At 40.7% G+C, this 19,144-nt stretch overlaps 1 protein-coding gene across 2 annotated transcripts in view; it reads right to left on the bottom strand.

Annotated features, from left to right (window-relative positions):
* EBF1 (EBF transcription factor 1) overlaps positions 1 to 19,144 on the bottom strand; it is a 389,099-nt gene that overhangs the window by 12,769 nt on the left and 357,186 nt on the right. For both annotated transcript variants that reach the window (XM_049647877.1, XM_049647878.1), the window contains exons 12-14: positions 3,920 to 3,985; positions 2,753 to 2,930; positions 1,931 to 2,110 (exon numbers count right to left, since the gene is read on the bottom strand). In XM_049647877.1, the coding sequence (XP_049503834.1) occupies positions 1,931 to 2,110; positions 2,753 to 2,930; positions 3,920 to 3,985 (424 nt within the window). The remainder of the gene's footprint in view (positions 1 to 1,930; positions 2,111 to 2,752; positions 2,931 to 3,919; positions 3,986 to 19,144) is intronic.

The following is a 19,144-nucleotide window of genomic DNA, read 5'->3' as shown; positions in this document are numbered from 1 at the left end:
GGGAGTTTGAGGGGGGTGGTTAACAGAGGAAAGGGTGAAATATAGTCAAGCAGCTCCATTTGTTATAACGTTATTAGTTATCAGCCACCACACCAGAAAGTGTGTTCACCAGTGGAATGTCTTATTTTATTTTTTATTCTGTTTGGAATTTTTCAACATGAGTGGTTTATGAATAATTAAATATTATGGAAGCAAAAATTCAAATCAGCTGGGCTTTGTGTTTATTGTTTTATTTGCATTTATGCAGATAAAACCATCCCATCTGAGAGCCTATTTGAGAATTTAATACTATATTTGTGAGCACTGAGGAAATCAATTAATGGAAATTAAATGTTGGAAGTTCCACAGTCCGACAGATGCAATCTCGGGCTGAAGTTGCTGCATGTCTGCACCGGCTTGGGAAGACAGCAATCCAAGCCCCTAAATTGAATTGCTACCATATAGCAATTAGTTTATTGATTTAATTAAGAATGCCACCTTTTAATTTTCAGGTCATGATTGAAACATTTTCTGATTGAGTAGATGGGAGAACACTGAAATGATAGATCTATGAGAAACAACCTTTCGATGAATCAAAATCCAATGTGAAACTGGTCCCAAACACGGACTCTTGAGTAGGCAGACATAATGTATGCAGATTATTTGGGGAAATTATAAATGTTCAAAAAGCTGCTGATTCCAAACAGATAAAGTGGAAATATAAAATTTAGCACACACAGAGCATAAAAATTCACCCAGAAAGTAAAAGGCTCTAAGTATTACTTTCAGAAATAACCACTCTCAAAAGCCAAGAATGATCTTTCTTCTTTCAAAGGATTAGAACGCTCCACATTTCCAATATTAGAGACAGCATGGTTTTTAGGTTTTTTGTGTTTTTTTTAGCCAAGACTCGTTTTTTAAAAATAATGAATATTCTTTCATTTAACAACACATCTTCTATCATTCCACAAATGTCTAAGAGTTTGGCCTCATTTTACAAAACAGAAGAGTTACCCACACTGTCCAAGATAAACTTGGTTATCTATGTAAAAATCCTCAGAGGCAGATAAAGAGACTGTAGAAACACAGCCCAGGACATTTTATAAGTAAAGATGCCAGTTCCCTGAGGTTCTTTAGATACAATCTAAATGTTGCACCAAAAAATTCTTTAAGCTCAACTTCTTTAAGACAAGGAAGGACATGGCACCAAAAAAATAATTCTTGTACATGTGTGTGTTTTTTTTTTCATCTTGCCAAATTATTGGAAAAAATAAAGTGGTTTGTTTTTTTTGTTTTTGTTTTTTTTGGTCGGTTGTTGTTATTTGTTTTTAGTACACATCAAGCACAGAGGAGAAAAATTCCAAGCATTTAAAAAAAAAAAAAAGGAGTCATATTCCTAAAGGGAGAGATTTTAAGTTTTAGACGATTGGGACTATGCTGCAGTAGCAGCATAACTTATTATGATTCCATCATCATGATTCTTCAGGTTTACTGAACATGCCTCTTGTGGGCCAGGCATCAGGACAAACTCATCACATGCATGATTTTATCTCACAACAACTGTACGGGATGGGTGTTAGTTCCTTCCCCATTTGCAGATGCGAAAACTGAGGCTTGGAGAGGAGAGAACTTGCCCTTGGCCACCAGTCAGTGACTGGTAGAAGCAGGAGTCAAACCCCTCCGCAACGGGACTTGAAGCTTGGGTCCGGGCGATGACATCACACCACTGCTTCGGGTTGCAGCACAGTTCTGGCCAAGAGGGAGACTTTGGGATGAGGAAGGTGAGCAAGGGAGGGCAGAGACAACGGCGCCTTTCACAGCATCGCCTGGGGCCAGGCCTTGAGTGGTGGGGGTCCTCAAACTGAGGAGACCTACACAGTGGGCCACACAGCGTGACGCCCAGTTAACCGAGCAACACGAACAGAAGCGCAGGACACACAAGTCTACTTACTGGCGTAGGGCGAGTTGGCAGCTGAGCCGTTGAGGAAGGTCGGAGAGCCGCCCAGGTTGGACATGGCGGCAGTGCCGTACCCGTTCATGCTCGTGGTGACGGAGTTATAGTTGGTCTGCTGGGGGGTGGTGCTCGGCACGTACCCGTGTGGTGACACACTGCTTGAGTTGCGGGTGAAACCTGAGGGGTGGGGGCGAAACCGGGATGAGGGTGGCATTCCTGGGAGCCTCGGGAAAGGAAGGTCTCTGTTTCTTGCCCCGCTGCCGCATCCCAGAGGGAAGGGCTTGGGTGATTCATGTGTGTGGGTTGGTAGTGCTAGCTCTGTGATTAAAATGGGAAGCGAGCAAAACACACATTTCTTAGGAGATCATAAATACTTAGCAGGGCCGTGAGAAGTGGCAATGCAGGGCCTATAAATTATCATTTTGGAGCAGAAATAAATCCCAATCTAAGAGATGTACCCTGGAGTTAACAGGTTCTTATTCCCTGGGCGAGGATGATGTGCTTTGGCCCCTCAGAACTTTAATTCCAACCCTCTTTGCGATCTGTCATTCATGGTTTATGGTGAAAAGTCAAATGGAGAGATGGCTAAATGCATGCCTCCTTTCTAGCCCCCGAACCAGACTGCCAGCTGCAAGCACTATAACCCAAATTCTACAGTAATATCTGATACACAGAAACTAGGAATCTCCCCTTTCGGAAAAAGATGTTTTTAAATAAAAATTGTTTTATGCCAAATAAGTGGTAGGGGTGGGGGGTGGGGAGCAGTCCGAGGTTGGGAAGGGGCAAGGAAATGGGGAGGGAGAGGAACAGGCTCCTGACCCTGATTGGTGGCCTGTGACGCCTCCGAGACATTCACAGCCAGTTGTCCACTGAAGGAATTCACGCCCATCATTCCCGCGTGGACCGAGGTGTTAGTGAGGGCCGGTAGCTGGCTGTGGTTACGGGGGACACTGTACAGAGCCTCTGCGATGTCAGCGGCCCTCTTCAGAATAATTTCCTGCAAAGTAAAACAATACTCCGTTTAGCTACCCTTAGTCATACTCCCAGGAAAGCCATTTTTTCCCCAGTGTTTGCTATACGACAGGCCCGGTGCTCAGGGCTTCCAGTGCTCTAACTGCAATACCTTCTGCAACCTCTCAGCAAACCTGGGACAAGTCTCATCATAATGGGCCCATATCACAAATGGGGGACTGAGGCTCAGAGAGAGGCCAAGAGCTCACATAAGGACACTAACCTATTAAGGATAGAGCTGGGCTGCATAACCTTGTTTGACTGACTTTGAAAGGCCATTGTCTTAGCCCCATATTACTACCCTTCCATATTACTACCTTCCATATTACTACCCCGCATGTGACAGCATCATGGCGTCCCCCCGACCCCCACCCGGCAGCCAATAACACACAGGAACTCTGGTGGTACATACATACACACACACACACACACACACAGAGGCTACAACTCCTCTCCCGTACTAAAGCTAAGGGCAGGCTGTAGATAACTATCTGTGTCCCTGAGTATTAGTGAAACTGTGTCCCCTGGACACTGATTCAAGTCACACAAAAAAAGAGTGAATGATTGCCCAGACTCCTGGTTTCTAGAGCAATTTGAATCATATACATGGAGCTGCTCTGTGAATAGAAGCAGACAATTATAGTCAGGCCTTATCATTCTTTTTAGGAGAGGAAATTAAACCCCCTTTTCCTCCTAAATCTGCTTGAAAACCTGAGAGGAATAAAATAAAACGCTGGTAACTCTCTTCCTCAATTATGAAGTACATTCCCATGGAAAATTTGTTTTAAATGGAGTACCTATTCTCATAAGGAAATGATTCCATTGAAAAGGTAATAAGAGATTTACAAAATAAGAAAGAACGGAATAGCCTTATGTCTCACGTCTGGATGACACGGAACTCATGCAAGTGGTTTTGTGTTTTTCGCCCTTTTTCAACACAATAAGGAATCCGAGATCTTCAACAGTCGCGCTCACCTGGTTGTTGTGTGGCATCCCATACAGCGCTTCCACCAGGTCTGCAGCCCTTTTGAGTATTACTTCCTGTCAAGAGAAAATCAGATACAGTCGTCTGAGTGAAGGCCACTTGTCCTCATCTCTTCACAGGACCACGTCATAGTCCCCTCTGGCCATACTTTGCCAACACACTGTTTTAAAGGCAGTAGCTTGGGAAACCCCAGAATGCTGTTAAATCACCAATTTATCCCTGTTCACATACACACTTAATTGAGTCAAAAGGTGAGCATCATTGGTACTGGAGGATAAAATACATCACTCAATAGTCTGCCATAGGCACGGTAAAGCACTCATATGTTTATTGCTGAATACAATTGCGAGGTCATTTACTAGATTACTACAATCGATGTCATTCAGTGCATGTTATGAATCCCTAAGATGTGTTTATTTAGTACTTAATTGCTTATTCCAGGAACCATGACCTTATCAGACAGGTCATTTTCGAGGGATTTCCAATCAATCTTTGGCTACTGGAAGCATGTAGCATTAAACTTCTTTTGTTTATCTCCCTTGTGTGGTAGAGCCATGACATAAGGGAGTGATGGAGTAAACTCACATTCTGGGGCAATGCACTGTTTGTCAGAGGCTCTTACAGAAGGATTCTCCTGCCCCCGGAAGCTCCCTCTGCACCAATTTTCATGACTGGCACAGTCTGTATCTTTTATAGCAATTCTTTGCTATTTCAGTACTGTTTGTCATTTTCCCCATTTGCGCATTCATTCTCATCCTAGATATATGCTCTGCTTTTCATTCTAGTTGAAGAAAAATGTTTCCCTCTTTTCATTTAGGTAGGCTTCTGTATTTAGCTTGTATGCTTGTTTCTAATAGCACACTCTACAAAAGTGTGTGTGGTGGTAATTTTTTTCATTCAACCAAAAGAAGTCACTCTGTCTTCATTCTGACCTAATTTTCTTCATATTCATTTAAACTGGAGTATGAAGAGGAAAGTTAGGCTTGTAAAATGGAGGCTAATCCGAGAACCAAACATACAGGCATGATTATCAGAGGTGATTTGCAAGAAGATATGTTTACTTTTTTTTTCCTGTGGGTAAAGTTTCAAGAAGTTAAACTTTAAATATTTCACACAATAGATTTCTTCATGGAGAAGCCGTGCTATTCGATTTTCATATACTGTAGATGCTGATCAGAAAATAGGGATATAATTACATTCATTTTGCTGTCACCATAGCCTCTTCAAAAATCCTTGAACAACTCTTGAAATGACAAGCTTTTAGATACATATTAACATTTTTCAATTTTAAATTTTCTGTAATATAAGATAAAATAGTTGTCACACTGCAGTAACTACTTATGACATATATAATGTCCTAAATTCAAAAATGAGATAGAGGGGTTTTCACTTCTCAATAAACATTTATTGAGCCTTAAGCTGCTAGATCCTGTTTGTAAAACAGTTCAGTTATTTTTTATATAAGGAATGAAAAGCATTATATAATCAATGAGGTTTGAATCAATACATCCGAAATAACTTATTTTTTTCTTTAATGCAAGCTACAAGATAATTTACCACTTTTTGTTTGCCGTATTGTCTGACCACACCGGTTAATAATTTACTACGGTATGGGCACACTAAACCCTATCCCCGTATCAAATTCGGCCCGTGCTGCTTTCACTAAAACCTCATGGCGCTTAGGAAAGATTAAAACAAAACAGGATCAAGTTAGTTTATTTACTAAGATTTGACTTCTCTGGGTCTATGTTCATTTATTTCTTCAAATAAATATTTATGCCAGTGTTTGGATTTGGCAGAGAAGGTATTTTTCTTTCTTTTCATTTTAGGGAAAAAACAAGATGAGGTGCAGTTGAAAACTGCACTTGTGAATTTCAATCTTGGAACACTATCATTGAGGACTCAGACCAGTGCTTATTTTAATTAATTACACAGAACCAGGGAGGAGGGAAGTTCAAAATAAACTCCAAGATCTTTGAAGTTTTTATAAACCTGAAAAAATTTCAGCTACTAGTGTATGCTATACAGTTTACTCTCATATATTTTTGACTATAAAGGTTTTTCAGTGACATAATCCAATTGTTTCTTTTTCTGCTTATTCAATACCCAGAGCTCTCATCACCATTTAATCCTCTGAAAATGAAACATGTGAATCTTGCTTTATGAAGTTACATCCTTCTTCTATCCACGGAGCTGGGTTATGCTTTCCCAGTAGGCACACTGCCATAGGTGGGTCTTCAGCCCTGCAGCACTTCAGACCAGCAGTCTTGTAGACAGCGAACCTGGATTTCTTGCCCTGAAAGTGATTTCCTTAAATGATACCTTGCCCATTTTAAAATGTCCTTCACTGCAGTATGGACTTTGGGATTTAAGGGAGAGCCCACATTTGGTTCAGCTCTGCCATTGTGATTCAGCTTCTATTAGTTATTTCTGCAAATGGGAAGGAGAAAGGAAATTTCTGGGTCCTCTATGAGTTAGTGCAATGGACCTGCAAGGTGCTTGGATTTTGGTGACCAGAAAATTGCTCTCACCTCCATGTCATTACGCTCCCAGTGAACTAGCCCCCAAGCGTGTTTGTGTTGGGGATCTAATATATTGCCTTTCAATCAGAGCTGAGAGCCACTGAACACACAGACAGAACATGACGAGCAGGTCAGGAAAGCAATAAAGATTTTACAGAGCTGTCCAAGGTGCTAAATTTACTCAATAATGGGTTTGGCACCATAGTGTTAACCTCTCATTTACTACCAGTTTGAGGGACTAAATTGAAGTAGCTGACTTCATTTACCTTGAAATGTATATTTTATGACATTATGTAAGTAGATTGAAAGGGCACTGCAGTTTTAACAATTTAAAGGCTAAAGCATGTTTAAGATGAAACTTGAATATTTATTGTATATTGCACTTAAAGTATATAGAATGTTAAAATGTATTGATTAAATTTGTAAAAGGCATTATAAAAATGACAGGTAGTATAAAAGATGTATGCCTTTTAAAATCAAATTGATAGTGTATGCTATCTCTTCTGTGGTCACAAGTGTAATTTTTTCGCAGTTTTATATGGTAATTTGAAAAATCTGTAATTTCACATTAGGAAATGATTGAGCCTGGGATGTTAAAGAAAAAAAAAAAAAGAAATTTCCCATAAGGGGAAGAACTGGATGTTTCATATAATCTTTTGTCTCGGAAATTGTTCCTAAAGTCTTATTTTTTGTGGCATTAGGAGGAAGTATAGTATAAGGCTCCTTCCATTCTAATATGCAATTTTAATATTTCTGAAAAGAAAGAACACTTGACTAGTACTAATATCTAATTTTTCAAGGCATTTATTTGTCAGGAGAGATTTTCTCTTCTTTTCATAATGTTTAAAACATCTCCCTGCTTGCAGTTTAAAACATGAAGGTAGAGATTAGATTCTTCTAAGATAATTAATCCTATCCTTAGATTTAACAACATATCCCATTGGGGAATAAAGAAGATAAATACTAGTATCCTAAATATTGAAAAGCCCCAGAGTCTCCTTATAGAGCTAATGCTTGTTCTCCAATCTACATCCTGATTCAGACTATTTTTCTTTTCATGGCCTTGATCTCTTCTCTCTTAAAGAAACAAAAAATGTTTACTCCTTAAAATGAACAACTTTCACTGATATATTTTCCCTCACAGTTAAAACCTGGCTTCCCCTGTCCTATTATGACCATTGGTTGACGATAACATGAGTGGGGTCTGCAAAGAAAAAAAGGGATAAGCTATTTAGAGTCTACAGAAACACTGGGGAGACTCAACTCTGAGAAATAGTTCAAGCCTAATTGTTATGGGTTTTTACTTATGTTTTGCAGCCTTTATAATAAAGATGCTGAATGGGCTGCAAAGACAGAAGGAAGATTCATCTTTATTTCCTATGTTGCAACCCCCTCAATTAGCAAATAATTTTTGAGCCTCTTGTTGTTCCAGTAGTCAACAAACTGATACTACTCTCCAGCACTTTTCAAGGCACATTATCTTCCCAGAATTAAGGTACAGGGTTCTATGGGGGTTACAAGAGATTCTCCCCATCATCTGGTCCTACCCTCTATATCCAACCTCCTCTCCCTGCACATCTGAAGAACTGCTCTCTATTCTGGTCTAGCTAGTCCTCCCTAGCCTAGAAGCAAAACATTGGCTCTTTCCCATCTCTAGACCTTCACTCCTTTTGCCTTTCCTTTATCCGGAATGCTGGCTTCATTCTGTGCCCATTCTTAACGCCTTCTCGTCTTCCAAAGCCTGGTAATGAAGGTGGTGGTGGTTTGGTAATGATAAAAATAACTGTTGTTTATTGAAAGTGGAACATTAACTCACCCAGTCTTCACAGAGAGCATCTTAGGGTACTGCCCATACCACCATTTGGCAGGTGAGGAAACTGAGACTCAGAGAGGTCAGCCAACTTTCCCTGAGTCCATATAACTGACATTGGCTGAGCAGGGATTCACCCTCAGGTGTCAGACATCAGAGCCTGTGCTCTTGAGATTTACACTGTTCTGTCAGAACTGATTCCACCTTCACTGCAGCTTCTAATCTCTCTTATTCTAACTCTGAAAAATAGTGCTGAATATTCCATCCAGCACAGCACAGAAGTAGATGCTGCGGGGTCCTTTTGCTCTGATTTTAACTATGTTAGTCTTCATTATCCACAACTAGACTGTAGGCCCTTTGAGGCCATGAATATCTAATCATCTTCTCTAAGCCCCTAGCACAATGTTCAGCAAAACACAGGCCTTGAGAAAGTCTCGTTGAAAAGTTTATTCTAAGATAGTTACTGGTTTTTTAAAGTACATGCTTAATTTATATGATGAAATGACAAGGGCATACATTTGGCATGGTTTATAAAAGCACAAGACTTAAATTTGGTGTTCTATTTGGCTCCAGACCTCTTAATCCAATATATAAATTCCCCAAGGTCAAGTCTTGATCACTGTGGGGGGTTTTTATGCCACTTTTTTTTTTTCTTTTATGAATTTGCTCTTTTACTCCTGCTGGCTTGTGCTTACATTTTAATTTTGTGATTAATATAATGAATCATGTTGGGTACAGACATTATCTCAAGTTATAGACTGTTAGCAACATGAGATTGGTCTTGATATACATCAGCCTTTTATTAACTGTTCTCTTACACCCTTAGAAATACTTAGGTATTTGCACAGTCTTAGGAACCAGGCACATCATGTCTGATATGCAGATATGGCTAATTCATCTTTCTTTTGAGTTCATGAAGGTAAAATCTCTAAGGATTATTCCCCTTCCATGTGAATCTTCTCTTCAGTGTCTGCCCTCCGATATGTAGGTAAAAACTCATATTCACTGTCTACATCTAGCCTTCCAGGGTGAAGTGGAAGGTTCTCTAATTGTCCAATATGGTGTCCCTTTATAAATCCAATTCAATGTTTTGAGTAATTCAAACCCAGATGAGCAGGGGATGTGGCCTGAACTTTCTCCTTCACTCAGAGCATATATTTCAGCTCATAAAGCCAGAGGAATATCCACTTACCAACACAACATTAATTTCAAATTTTAGAATCAGATTTTGAGATTCTGGGCACCCCCTTTGAAAATTAAGGCCCGGGATACTTCAGAAAATTGTGAGGACAATCTGTGCTTGGCTTTATGCTCTCTCAAGTGGGAAATGTTTTGCAGGATGTAGAAGAAAACAGAAGCTAACCTACAAAGTCAAGCTAAACTTGGGTGATTCCTGAGAAAGAAATACAATACCTTTCTGTCACTGCACATTTCCCTGACACCTATTTACCACCAATCTTCTTTTGCTTTATCGGGGGATTCAAGATGCAATGGGCCCAAATATCGGCAACATAAAATGGAGTGGAATGGCAGAGGCTTCCCCCACCCCAGCTTAGAGGCGATAAGCATCTATCAATGGAATCAGCATTAATTTCATTTGCCTTCTCACTGTAGAGTTTACCAATGGGTCCAGATTTTGAACAGTTTACTCAGCTCACGAGCCTCTAAGTTCTAGCTCTTTCCCCATTTCCTTCTGAAAGTCTGGGCGACACTGCTGATTGGAACACCTGAAAACTGAAAAATTGATTGGAAGTTTCTCACAGCCCATTTCCTGCAGAGCTGGATGTACAAAACAATAAATACTAGTTGTACTGAGAGGTAATTTCTGTGGAGGGTAGTTTTAGATCCCAACTTCCTTCGTGTTTATTCAGCCAAATGGAAAATTCCACAATGGTAGACTTTGCATTCTAAAAAATCATATAATGAGGGCAGTGAGGGAAGGAGTAAAACAAACCAAAATAATACTTGAGCCCTGTTTAGTTTCCGATCCTCTGAGACATTCCTCAAATTTTTCATTTTTCTGGTAATATGAACTCAAAATAGAGCTTACCACAGAGCATTAGAAACCTTTTGTGCCACACTTTAAGCACTCTTTACTCAGAAGCCCTATGACTGAGAAGAGTCACTTACATCTAGCATCGATATAATTAAACATGTCTCTGTTGAAAGGGGCATTCTCATTATGGCTAAGGACCACTTTAGAGTAAATTGAAATGGAAAGGAGGAGCATAGATGAGGTGTAGGTAGCAAGTGGTTGTTTCTAGGGAGGCATAAAATGCCAAATGTGTAACAATTATATTTTACAACCTTGCATTCTAAAGACTTCATGGTATTTTATTATATAAGAAGCTTCAGCTGAAGCTTACTGAATGTTCTAGCACATGCACATTGCCCATATTCTTCAAAGAAAAATAAAATTCAAGCCACAATTAAAATCTGCAGAAATTTCCACAACAAAGGAATTAAATAATCTGAAAGGGTCTACTGCTATTAATACAAGAGGCATTGAAGTCGTTCTAGCCCAGTCTAAAGAAAATGTGGGGGGATTTCTGAACCTTCTCTAATTTTAAAGTTGATTTGATGTTCAGATTAAATGAGAGCACTCTTCCTTCTCAAACATATTATTATGTATCATCGTGCCATGTGGCTAGAGGCGCAGCAGAAAGCTTTGCCTTTGTTGCAAACATGGTATAGAAGACTTCTGAATCACATGAAATTAAAGTGGGTTGTAAGCTAAGGCAGCTATACCAACGTAAGACATACTAACTTACATGATTGACTTTTACAGTGGAAAGAAAAAGGCTGTTTTCAAGCGGCCGTTATTGCCTCAATGGAAAAAAAAATCAATGAAAGTGAAATGAACAAGAGATTTTGTCTGAGTTGCAGTTAATACCACTGAAGAGCTATGGATAATAAAAGGTCAACAAATAAATTAGCCAGAGTGTTATGAAATGAATGATTTGGCTTATAATTTTATTGAGTGAAAATTGTTCGCTGCCTATTAGACCAGGTAATTTTTATCTGGTGCCTCAATTACTGTTCCGTAAGCAATAATATAGTTGTAAGAGCTGTTGGTTCGATCGCGTGACCTCTGAGAAGCTGGCTAGGACAGCTGACTACTATGATGGATAACTAAGCTTGGTCTCCACAAGGTGCCAAACCTCCCTTTCCTGCAAGGGGATCTCATAAAAGAAACATTACAGCTTGATTCATTTTACCAAAATGTTCGACTTTTCAAGTGTCAGCAGTTAAGTATAAATTGTGAAACCAGGTATTCCTGAGAAGAGTTATGACAATGGCTTTTCCCCCTCTTTTTGGTCTCCTGGCATTCTCTTCTAAATGGTGTCATGGTAATTGGTGAATGGGAGCCTGGGGTGCTTCCCGCCACAAATACAGTGAAAAATGGTGCCTGCACCCTTGTGAATATGACCTGCTTGGAGGTACAGAGCTGAACTTGGTAACCTCTGGCCGGCTCTTCTTATTCCAATTCATTGTACTGGTTTAAGACCGACGCTCTGGGTTAGGTCCTGCTGAGTGGCCTTGGAAATCGACTTTCTGATCAGGATAAAAGTCTCTGCTTAAAGAGAAGGCTATGGACAGAGGTGCCTTTTTCAGGGGTGGGTTGTAAAGTCAGCACATGAAACAAAAACTGCCTAGAGTCAAAATTACCCTTGAAAATCTTTTAAGTCGCCAAGGCCTGGCCTCTTAGAAACACAAAAGCCGAAAATTAACTACTTCTGTTTCTCTTTGTCTTTGGGTTGTGGCTTCCCTTTCCCTAGGGCAAAGCAGAATAAATATCTGGTTTGAAAGTCAAAGGACCACTGAGTAAACAGAGAAATTTACTGTCATACCTATGTATGTGTATGTATGTGTTTGGTGTGCGTGTATACAGATGCGTATATTTATATATTTGGACAAGTACGTATAGTTAAACTTGAGTAAGTGATATATGCATGTTGGAACTATGTTGTACTTTAAGGATATCTAAGGGAGCCAAAAATACAGTTTGCTTTGCTTCTTAAATTGTCCAACATCACCGGTTATTATATGTACCTCTAGACGAATGATAACTGTAAATTCTCAAGGCTTTACAGATGGTCCTGAGTATAACTGCAATTAAAATCCACTGCCTCGAGACTGCTGGGGCTCAGTTCTTATTACTCTGATGCTTAATTGAAGTGTAACTCAAGGCTGAAAATAGTGAGCAAGGTTGAAGACCTACCTCCTAGTGTCTCTTTCTCAGGGCTTCAGTCCAAGAGGAGGATTTTGGACTGTAAGGGGGAAACAGGAGTTAGCCCTTGCTCCTCCTGTGACTTCTCCCTGAACTAATGAGTAATTACATTGATTCCTCTGCCCAGCGGATGTGATACGAAGTAGGATAAACACAGTTACCCTCATCAAGAGCTCAGTACTAAAAAAGAACTTGCAAGAGGTTCCGTTCCAGAATCCAGCTATTGGAATAACTGACATTACAAGTCCCTATGACAATGACTCTACTGCTAAAGAGAAAAAGAATTATCTCCAGTGTTTCTATGTGCATGTTTTTCATTCACGTTGCCACTTTTGCTTGGCTCGGCCCTTTGTGAGCTAACCTCAGTCCATACTACCATTGCCCTCTCCTCTACCGCCCCCCCCCAACCCCCATCCCTAGCCAAGCTTGAGGATTTTTTTAGCATTGGTTTGCAAAATTGCCTTTTTTCTTCAAATTCCTTTTTCTTAATTCTAGGAGTCAGAGCTTAGGGATACTAGCTCTGGAGTTCAATATAGTTGGCTCAAATCCGTGCTCTGGCACTTACTAGCATTGTAAATGCATGCCTCTGTTTCCTCATCTGTAGAGCAGTGTTAATGCCAGCACTTGGTGCTTTGTTGAGCAATAGCCAGCCATAATATTGATAATCTTCACTTATTTTCCAGAGAACTTTGGCAAATTATATGCATTCATATATGTGCATTATGTGCCTTGAGTGCTGTTTGAGATGCAGTCCTATTTGAATAGCACTGAAAGATTCTGAACAGATTAACAGTGAGGAAGTCTGGTGAGATAGAAAACTCCGTTTTCCAGCTGCATAAGCTAAAGCAGATTACTTGGCCTCTCTGAGCCTCAGTTGTCCCATCTCCGAAATGGGCCTGATATAATAATGACAAGTGGAATAACTTAACTGAAAAATAAGTCAGTTAAAGACAAAATAAAGAAGGGAAAATTATAGCTCTTTGTGAGGATCATGGGCCTTTTAAATGAAGCTATAATCTTCCTCCCCTCAAAAAATACATACTCATTGGGGTACCTGGGTGGTTCAGTCAGTTAAGTATCAGACCCTTGATTTCAGCTCAGGTCATGATCTCATGGTTCATGAGATCGAGCCCCGAGCCGGGCTCTGCACTGACAGTGTGGATCCTGCTTGGTATTTTCTCTCTTTCTCTCTCTCTCTCTCTCTCTCAAAATAAATAAACATTTAAAAAATTGCATACTCATAACCACATACACGATTCTATATTCAATTTCAGGTGTGCATAGATCAAGCTAAACTCCCCTACTAAAAGAAGCAAAAGTAGAGGGGACACCAGCCTCTAAATTGAGCGCATTATCAAAACAGGTTGTGGGATTTGCCCGCAAGGTTTCTGGCAGATAAAGGGGAGAGAGGAAGAAAAGGTATGCATTCCACGGTTTGTGTGTTTAACAAGAGAATGCAGAGACAAAATGCTTCTTGTATTCAAACTCAACTGTGCTTTTCCTAAGAGTTCAATATACCATATGATTTGCTTTTTGTTTCTGTATTTTTGTTTGAGTAGAGTCGTTTGGGTTCCTGGATATAATGTTAATAGAGTTTCCTCAAATTACAAAAATAAACGAATGAATAAGTTGAGAGAGTGGCTAGCGTCATGGTATGGAAGACAAAAATGGAAGGTTTTTCTTTATCCTTTTCTGAAACCCTTACTCATCCCCCTTTTCTGCTAACAGGCAATGTGGCTATGCAAAGATTTCTTATTTGTATTTTCACTGATGCAACTGCAGGTTTTGAATCACTGATAGTCTTTGCATAAAGACTAAAACAATAACAGCATAATTAGAATACATTGTATACAGTCGACTCTGGTTTTATTTTGCCCCAGCTCTGTATTTATGATAAATCACTAAACACTAACGCTCTTTAGGGAGGGTGATTTTGGGTCTTGTCTCTCCATTGAGCAAAAACAGTGCCTGTGACGAGAGTCTGAATTTCAATTCTGCAAGTGTACAGTTGAACTGAATAATACTTGGCACAATGCAGTGCACAACCGAGCCACTAAATGGCTGATTTACTAAATTATTATTAGATGAGCCCTTGCTGTTCCAAATGAAAGTGCAGTCACTGTCTTCCTTCATGGTGTGTTCAAATTGTTCTGTGTTTAAATATTCAGCATGAGGCTAATGTGAACTGATGAACTGAGACTATAAACATTCACTTTCAATGCAGATAGAGCGACAGAGATGCAACATATCATGTGGCCCACGGAGGTGAAAATGATTTATATTTAAGGATGTTGCTGCCTACTTCCATTACTTTAAGGTGCTCTTAATTAGCACAGTGTTGGAAATGACTAATTCCCATGTACAGGAAGAGCAGACTCGTGGAGGCTGAGATTTTTTCGCATGCCAGTGAAGGAGAAGCTACCAAAAGGATCTGTTGCCTGTGTAGAATCTAGAGTTTTATTTGTGGCAGGCTGCACAGCACCAGCAGAGTAACATGTCTGCTGGAAGAACCGCGGTTTTTGACTTTCAGTGTTTCTTTTTGTCTGGACCCTCCCAAAGAGTCTACAGTCCATCCTCACTACCATCCATCCCTCTGCAATCCACATCCCTTACGATCCATGTCTACTACACTACATGGGCACGGTGGCACCTCTACCCATCTCACCAGCTTCTTTGGTGACACCTGCTGGAATGAAGAACAACCCTTTGCTCTTTGGAAGAATATAACCCTTCTTCCCTCCTCCCCTTTGAGGGCAGTTATAGGCAAGCACTTAAAATACTGTGATCACTTACAGTAGATTAGAATTTTTTATTGGTGCCGTGTTGCCATAACAACATGAAGACAGCAGATGACTTAAGCTAAGCTTGCAAAGCAAAAGGCTGCTCATCTGGCAGTTAAAATGAATACAGTTCATTTCACAAGTTTCCCATATGGACTCTTAGTGTATGGTAATGAGGAGACCATATGGTGAGAGAAAATGCACTGAGAACAATTGGGTTCCACTGGCTGAGTGGGAAGTTGGGAGAGAAAACCCGGGTGAGAGATTCTGGTGTGTGTGTTCTCTGGGTTCAAGGTTTGCTTGAGGTTTGTTTTGGTTTTTGTTTGGGATAGTTGTTTTCCATAGGGGTTTTGCATTTCTTAATCTGCTCCTTAATATGTCAGCTGTGCAAAATGACAAACATCTTGCAAATTTTGCAATATCATTCATCACAAACTGTCAGCAGTGTTTGCAAATCTGACTTGCAAGATCCTTTAAATGTGTTGTTCTTAAAAGGCAACAGTACTAAGTTTTTAGACAAAGTGCAGGAAAATTTAAGCACTTCTGACAAGCAGAAACATTAACAGTAATCATTTTAAAAACACTTGCATCTTTTGCCTGCATGTTTAGCTGTAAATAATGCTAGAATGTATAAAAGCTTTAAAGTAAAAATGTAATAAATACTTTTTATTATGTTTCATAAAAAATAAAAAAATGCCATGAGCCCTGTGTATGTGTTATCTATACATGTGAACAGTATAGAGATGGATGGTTCCCACTCTCCTTACTACTAACCATATTGGAGACCTGGGAGGACAGCTTGAAAAAAGCTCTAAAGTCAATTCTGTACTATACATGCTTCATAAAAGATGAATATAAATGCATTAGTTAGACACGGTGAGCTAAATTAGAAGGTCAGGCAGGGCTGGGAGGGCTGAAAAATCACACAACCAATGAGTGTAATTACTCTTTTTTAAGTCTATTAAGTGGTGTTGTTCTATCAAGGCTCAGGGGTATAGGACATGAAGAACAAGATAAAGTAATGTGTATTTATTACTCCCACTGGATCAATTTACCAGATATTTTCAGCTCCATAAAGCAAAATACACAAATGCTGCCTTTGTTACTTTTCTCAAACTGCTTTATTTTCTCTAAAAGAGGGACTGGCTCTGATAGAGAAACTTTTGCCCCACGGAGGTCCCCATGCCAACCCCCTTCAGTGGGATGATGCGAGAAAGCTGGCAAGAGTTTAAGTAGGATGGGGGAGAGGTGTAGGTGAGGAATAGGAGACCGGAGCTAATCACCTCAAGGCAGAATTATTTGGGTTTCCAGATCCGAAGGAAAAGTGGGAATATGATGCAATGGTGACAGTGAGGCAGTCAAGCCCAAGGACTCGAATTTTAGTCTTCCCACTTGTTAGCTGTGGAGTCGGGCAAGTCGCCAGCCCTGTGGGCCTCTGGCTCCTGTGGAGTGGGGAGTCCCTGCCTTGCAGGGCCTGTGGCCTCTGCGTACTGGAGTCTTGCTAGATACCAGAGAGACCTCCTCGCCTAAATTATCTCACCAATGCCCAACAGCAACCATGCATTGAGGAAGAGAAAACAGAGGCTGGAAAGACTGAGTCACTGCACAGAGCAGTGGATCTGGTTTGCCAACTCCATATCTGTCTGAGCTGAGAGCTCACTCTCTCGGCCTCTGTGCTCTTTGAACACCTTGATAGAGCAGTGCCTGGCACACCTTGGGCATGAAGTGACACTACGTGCTCCCTGGGACTCACTGCCAACACACAGAATGCCGGTGAGGTTTGGTCCACTCTCCACACCTCTGTGCTAATGCTCACTGCCCACTCAGGAAGACAACTAATACACTGAAAGAGGGTGGAGACACCGCTGGCCTTCAAAACAGAGAGAACTCCTTGTTCAGTGTTTCTGGATTGCGTCATACATGCCTGCATCTCATGGTCTCTGACTGACCACAGTCCCCATCCCCTCACCGCCACATTACATGAAGAGTCAACCTTCACCCCAAAGTCCATCACGTGTTCTTCTCCCTCCTGCCAGGATCCAGAGAGGGAGGCAAGTTTGTATGAAACAGAACAGAACGGTTCCATTTAAAATCTTAGTCTACCTTTCTCCCTGCGCATCTGAAAAAGGAAACCAAATAACACCTGGGCTTAGGATAATTATACTGTTTTAAATGTGTGCGTACAGCCACTATCACTAATGGTGACTTTCAGGAACAAAATAGTTGACAGAGAAGGGTTCATCTTGCTCCTGTTTTATCATTTGGTAAATGGGAATGATGTCTATTTTCCCGACTTCTCTCATAAGAGGGGCTCCAATAAAACAAAACATGTACAAGTTCTTTGAAAAAGCACAAGCCAGTATACAAAGGCATATTATTATGGAAAGCTGTCTGCTTGGTCTTTGGAGCAGTTTCATTTGACAGAATATGTGGGTGGTTGTATGAATCTAGCTTTGTCTATTCACAAACACATGGGTTTAATAAAGTGCAGTTTGTTTTTTAAGGTGTGTGGTCCATGGCTCACTGAAACACTCCTGTTTGACAAACACTGACCATGATTCTAAGAAAGGCGGAGCCCGTTTTTATCCCTCTAACAATGGACAGCCTGAGTATAAATCTCCCAAGTCCACAGGAATACCTCGAGCTGGCTCCATCCACCACTTCCTGACCTTGCTCTTGAACTCTCCCTCCACCTTAACATTCAGAGCCAGGAGGACAGCCACTCTGGTCTGAGTCACACAGAGAACTTCCTGGGGCGGCTCCGGCCAGAGCCCTTGAGCAGTCAAGTGGCTAGATGCAGGCTGCGGAGTGTTTCCTCAGCACACAAATCCATTGTGTCCTGATTACTCCTCCCAAACCCAGGAAAAGAGGGCTGGGAACTTCACCATCAGGCCACCGGGGATGCAGTGACATGTGCCTGTGCTATTTGTTCAACATTTCTGAATGTGATGTGCAACTGTAAAAATGGTTTTAAAAGTACACAAAAATAAGCCCTATATGTCTATTTCTCTTATTTCATTATGAATAAGAAAAGTACCTCCTGGCTTCTTTAGACCTCAACCGTTAAATCAGATTTATCTTCCGTTTTTCAATAAATATTTACAGAGAAGCAACTTGTGAGCCAGATAGCTGTGCTAGAGTGCATCCACAGGATTACTTCTTTTTGTCCTTACATGATCCCCAGGAAGTCAGCGCGATTATTGTCCCCACTTTATAGATGAAGAAACTGAGGCACAGAAGATGAATCATACATTCAACTGCCACCAGGATTAAGATTTCCTGCTCTGCAGAGATTGGATGGAAGAGACCTAAGAAGCAACAATCCCACTCTTACTCACCTGCAGATAATCGAAGCTACCTTTTGTTGAGTGTTAAATAACTGGTTGAAATAACTGGAAAAAAGTGGAAAATATTACCATCTCCATTTGATAGAGAAGGAAACTGAGGCACAGAGGCAAAGAATTTGGGGGGGAAAAAACAAGAATTTTGACCCCTGCTGCATAGCTAGTAAATGTCCTTGCTCCGGGTTCCACCCCTGCCATTCGGACTCTCCAGGTCCTTCAGCAGACTCTAGAGACATCAAATGCCACGTGTAAAGTGAAGACTGTCGCCAAAAGGAAAAATTAAGACAAGTCTGTCATTGTGCCCATGTCTTCTTTCTACCACTGAGACACCTCAGGCACTGACCACTGGGTGGACACACATCATTTATATCATTGTGCTATAAAATTACCAATTATAATCCCACAGGAAATGCATGGGAGCTAAATTCTTGCTAGACTGAGGGCCTTGAAAGTAAATCTCTCCGAGGCACATCTATACTACAGACGGAGACTGCCGTTCACTAAGTCAGGTGAAAGAGAAGGATGTGT

The sequence above is a fragment of the Panthera uncia genome (assembly GCF_023721935.1).
Source record: "Panthera uncia isolate 11264 chromosome A1 unlocalized genomic scaffold, Puncia_PCG_1.0 HiC_scaffold_17, whole genome shotgun sequence".
NCBI classification, from domain to species: domain Eukaryota; kingdom Metazoa; phylum Chordata; class Mammalia; order Carnivora; family Felidae; genus Panthera; species Panthera uncia.
This window is presented reverse-complemented; position numbering and strand designations above follow the sequence as displayed.